The sequence below is a fragment of the Garra rufa genome, chromosome 2 (assembly GCF_049309525.1).
Source record: "Garra rufa chromosome 2, GarRuf1.0, whole genome shotgun sequence".
Lineage (NCBI taxonomy): Eukaryota > Metazoa > Chordata > Actinopteri > Cypriniformes > Cyprinidae > Garra > Garra rufa.
The window spans coordinates 12,098,924-12,103,923 of record NC_133362.1 but is presented as its reverse complement, the minus strand read 5'-3'; the positions used below and the strand labels follow the sequence as shown (position 1 = coordinate 12,103,923).

The 5,000-nt window shown below is 24.6% G+C and overlaps 1 protein-coding gene across 1 annotated transcript in view; it reads right to left on the bottom strand.

Annotated features, from left to right (window-relative positions):
• The window catches only part of pcdh15a (protocadherin-related 15a), a 213,659-nt gene that overhangs the window by 174,538 nt on the left and 34,121 nt on the right, over positions 1-5,000 (bottom strand). Inside the window, exon 3 of the mRNA XM_073834580.1 lies at positions 1,893-2,048. Within this exon, the coding sequence (XP_073690681.1) occupies positions 1,893-2,048 (156 nt within the window). The remainder of the gene's footprint in view (positions 1-1,892; positions 2,049-5,000) is intronic.

Below are 5,000 nucleotides of genomic sequence, written 5' to 3'. Positions count from 1 at the left end.
TCTTTCAGAAATAACACATACCACTCACAAAATTAAACATCAAACATAATTAAATATAATAATGCATACATTTAAACATATTAATAATATAAATGAAACATAATGCATCATTGCTGGAATGTATTAATTTCATTCAAATCTAAATTAAAATAAAATATATAATGTTACTGACCCCAAACTTTTGAACAGTATTTTTTTAATCTGTCTTTCAGAAATAACACATACCACTCACTAAATTAAACATCAAAAATAACTAAATATAATATTGCTTACATTTAAATAAATTATTAATATAAATGAAATGTAATAATGCATCATTATGGAATAAAAATATTATGTTGATGCGAAAAATAAATAAATAAAATAAACATAACAGTGCGCCATTGCTGAATAAAAGTAAAAATTTCTTTCCAATAAAATAAAATAAAAGCATGTTTTTTTCAGGATTCTTAAATAGAAAGTTCAAAAGAACAGCATTTATTTGAATATAAATATCTTTACTCTAAATAAAAGAATTGCTAAGTAAAAGTATATTTGTATAATAATTCATTTCTATTAAAAAAAGAAAAGAACCTATTTTTTTCTTTTTGAAATAACATACAACTCACTAAATTAAACATTAAACATAATTAAATATAATAATGGATACATTTCAATAAATGAATTATATACAGTAAAAATGATGCATCATTGCTGAATAAAAGTATCAAAGTATGATCAAGTAAAAACCCAAAAACTAATTAAATTAAATTAAATTAAATTAAATTAAATTAAATTAAATTAAATTAAATTAAATTAAATTAAATTAAATTAAATGTAAACATTTTTTTTAAATAAGGAAAAAAATAAATAAATAAATAAAATAAAATAAATGTATCTTTTGCACGGTAGTGTTTGCTTGTTTGTTTTCCGATCTACCTTTCTGAAATAACACATACCATTCACTAAATTAAACATTAAACATAATTAAACATAATAATGAATTAATTTGAATAAATTAATAATCTAAATTAAACATAACAATGAATCATTGCTAAATGAAAGTATTTTACAAATATTAATTTCCTTCCAATAAAATAAAATAAAATTAAATCTTTGTTTGTTTTCGTAGTGTTTGTTTTTTATCTATCTTTCTGAAATAACATAAAATAAAAAAAATAAAAAATAAAATAAAATAAAATGATATAAAAATGTTTACTGTTTACAGTTTTTTGAACTGTAGTGTTTTTGTTTTTCAATCTATTTTTCTGAAATAAAAGTATTAATTTCATTCCAAAAAATAAATAAATAAATATATATATATATATATATATATATATATATATATATATAAAATAAATGTTACTGACCCCAAACTTTTGAACATTCAAAACGTTTTTTATTATTATTTACTGGTTCATTGGTCACATCGCATTGTCCAAAACAGTACTCACCTCAATTCCTCGTTTGTACTACATTAAAAAATAATAATAAACAAAATAGTAAAATAAAATAAATACAAAATAAACTGACCCCAACCTTTTGAACTTTCTAAACTTTTCTGTAATTACTTTCTGGTTGATCGGTCAGATTGCATCGTCAGACACAGTACTCACCTCAATGCCCTGTTGTACTTCATAAAAAAAAAAGTAAAATAAAATAAAATAAATACAAAAAAAAAAGCATTAATGACCCCAACCTTTTGAACTTTCAAAACTTTTCTGTAATTACTTACTGGTTGATTGGTCATATTGCATCGTCAGACATAGTACACACCTCAATGCTCGGTAGTACTGCACATTTTGTCAAACGAATCTAGAAAATTTGCATACTAAGCACATTCAATTGAAACTGAATTGACAGAGACAGAGACAGAAAGTAAATGAGGCAATGCATAAGTGATCAGGCCTCACCTCATTAACTGATACATAGTAACGAGGCTGCTGGAAACGAGGCGTGTTGTCATTTCTGTCCCTCACCACTATCCGTACTTCATGGAGAATAACCGTTCCCACCAGCTCATTGGTGCACTGAATCTGAACCACGATGGTGGTGATGTAACTGGGCGGCTGGAAGAAAGCACATATGTATACAGGGGGATTACAAAACATAAAGAACACTTTTGTACAACAAAAACAATTGTAGTTGACTGGATTAGTACAAAGCAAATCATGAAACAAGGCCTCTGCAGATGAGATGTGACAGCTGAAAACACATTCAAGGCAATATATGGTAATATATGGCAATACTAGCAATTTGTGATTTTTTTCAAAAGCTATGGCCATTGGGTGTCCAGCAGTAGTAAAGTGCATTAACAATACAGCCAATCAGCCTGGACGTGTGAATGGCCAAGATTACATATCATAACAATGCAAACAGGATTAATGTCAAGTCGGCTCATTCTCTTTCGGATAAATAAGGTGTTTGGCCTCAAGCACTCTGAATAAAACAAACAGTGGAGCTGTTGAGTGAAGAGTGAATCCCACAAAGCCTTGTAAAGAGGATGTGGAGGAGGAAGAGGAGGGAATGTCCTGTAATCACTATCCAATAGTGTCATAAAAGGCCTGTCTCTAACACAATGCTTCTGAGATGAGCACACAGACCCGCGTGTGGGGCTAGCAAACCTCTTTGTAGAAGATTGGTGTAATGTACAGACAGACGGTATAAGAGGGAGGAGATGAAGCACTTGTGGAAAAAGGACTTGGAGAAATCGTTATGCTCATATTGCGGCTGTAGGAGTAAAATCTCCTGCCTTTTGATGGAGGACTTGGCTGGTCTTGTACTGTAGAACAGTACATTGCACTTCAAGCAGTCGAATACAGACAAAAAAACGTATAAAAATGTATCTTAATAAAGATAACGTCTCAGGCAATAATGTTTGCTCACATTATGAATCTGAAATGACTGTAAATACTTAAAATACTTACAACTTTATATAAAAATGTTTTGGTCTTAATTTCTGGTAAAACACTACCAACAACAATGAAATGAATAATAATAATTATAATAGTAAGGATAATTACTATCTGACTGATTAATTAATAATTATAATTAACAGTATGTCTGTGTATCTGTTACATACAACAAATTTAACATTTTAGAAGCAAACACAAATGGCAAATTACTTAAAAAACCTTTACTACATGTAATTTTTTTTATACTAGAGCAAAAAATAAATCTAAAATATAATATTTTTAAACAGCAAACTTGCATGATATTTTTTTTTACACAAAACGGAAATGATTTTCAATTTTAAATCACAGTAAATGCTGTTATATGTCTTTATACTAAAGCAAAAAAATACACAAATGGCAAATTATTTTCAGTCATACACCCCATGGAATTTTGTAGTATTTATTTATACTAAAGCAAACCGTAAATAAATGATTCCAAAAGATAATATATATAAAAAAGCTAACTGCCATGAGATTTGTTTTATACATATGGCAAATTATTTTCAATCATAACCTTTTGGAATTTTGTTATGTTTATTTATACTAAAGCAAAATAAATAAATAAATAAAATAATCTAAAGATAATATCTAAAATAAGCAAACTTGCATGAGATTTTCTTTACACAAATGGAAAATTATTTTTAATCATAAACCTCATGAAATGTAGTTACATTTATTTATGCTAAAGCAAAATAAATAAATAAATGAATAAACAAAATCAAGTAAATTAATAATAATCTAAAAGAAGAAAACTTGCATGAGATTTTTTATTACACAAATGGGAAACTATTTTTTATTTTATTACCTTAGTAAAAAATGTTTATATAACAAAATTTAATAAGGTTTAGAATTGAAACCTTATTAAATTTTGTTATATAAATATTTTTTACTAAGGTAATAAAATAAAAAATACAAATAAAATAAAATAACATCTAAAAAAGAAAACTTGCATGACACATATGGCAAATTATTTTCAATCATAAACCTTTTGGAATTTTGTTATGTTTATTTATACTAAAGCAAAATAAATAAATAAATAAAATAATCTAAAAGATAATATCTAAAAGAAGAAAACTTGCATGAGATTTTTTATTACACAAATGGGAAACTATTTTCAATCATAAATCTCATGAAATTTTGTTTATACTAAAGCAAAAAAAATCAAGTAAAATAATAATAATATTAAAGATATATATTAAATTTTGTTATATAAATATTTTTACTAAGGTAATAAAATAAAAAATACAAATAAAATAAAATAACATCTAAAAAAGAAAACTTGCATGACAAATATGGCAAATTATTTTCAATCATAAACCTTTTGGAATTTTGTTATGTTTATTTATACTAAAGCAAAATAAATAAATAAATAAAATAATCTAAAAAAAAAATATCTAAAAGAAGAAAACTTGCATGAGATTTTTTTATTACACAAATGGGAAACTATTTTCAATTCTAAACCTTATTAAATTTTGTTATATAAATATTTTTACTAAGGTAATAAAATAAAAAAATACAAATAAAATAAAATAACATCTAAAAAAGAAAACTTGCATGACACATATGGCAAATTATCAATCATAAATCTCATGAAACTTTGATATATTTAATTATACTAAAGCAATGAACAAACAAATAATAATCTAAAAGATAATATCCAAAAGAAGCAAACTTGAATGAGATTTTCTCTACACAAATGGCAAATTATTTTCAATCATAAATCTCATGAAATTTTGTTTATACTAAAGCAAAAAAAAAATCAAGTAAAATAATAATAATATAAAAGATAATAAATCATAAATCTCATGAAACTTTGTTATATTTAATTATACTAAAGCAATAAACAAACAAATAATAATATAAAAGATAATATCTAAAAGCAAACTTGCATGAGATTTTTTTAACACAAATGGCAATTTATTTTTAATTATAAAGCTCATGAAACTTTGTTATATTTATTTATACCAAAGCAAAAAAAGATAAATAAATAATAATCTAAAATAAAATATCTAAAAGAAGCAAACTTGCATGAGATTTTTATAAACAAATGACAAATCATGAAACAGA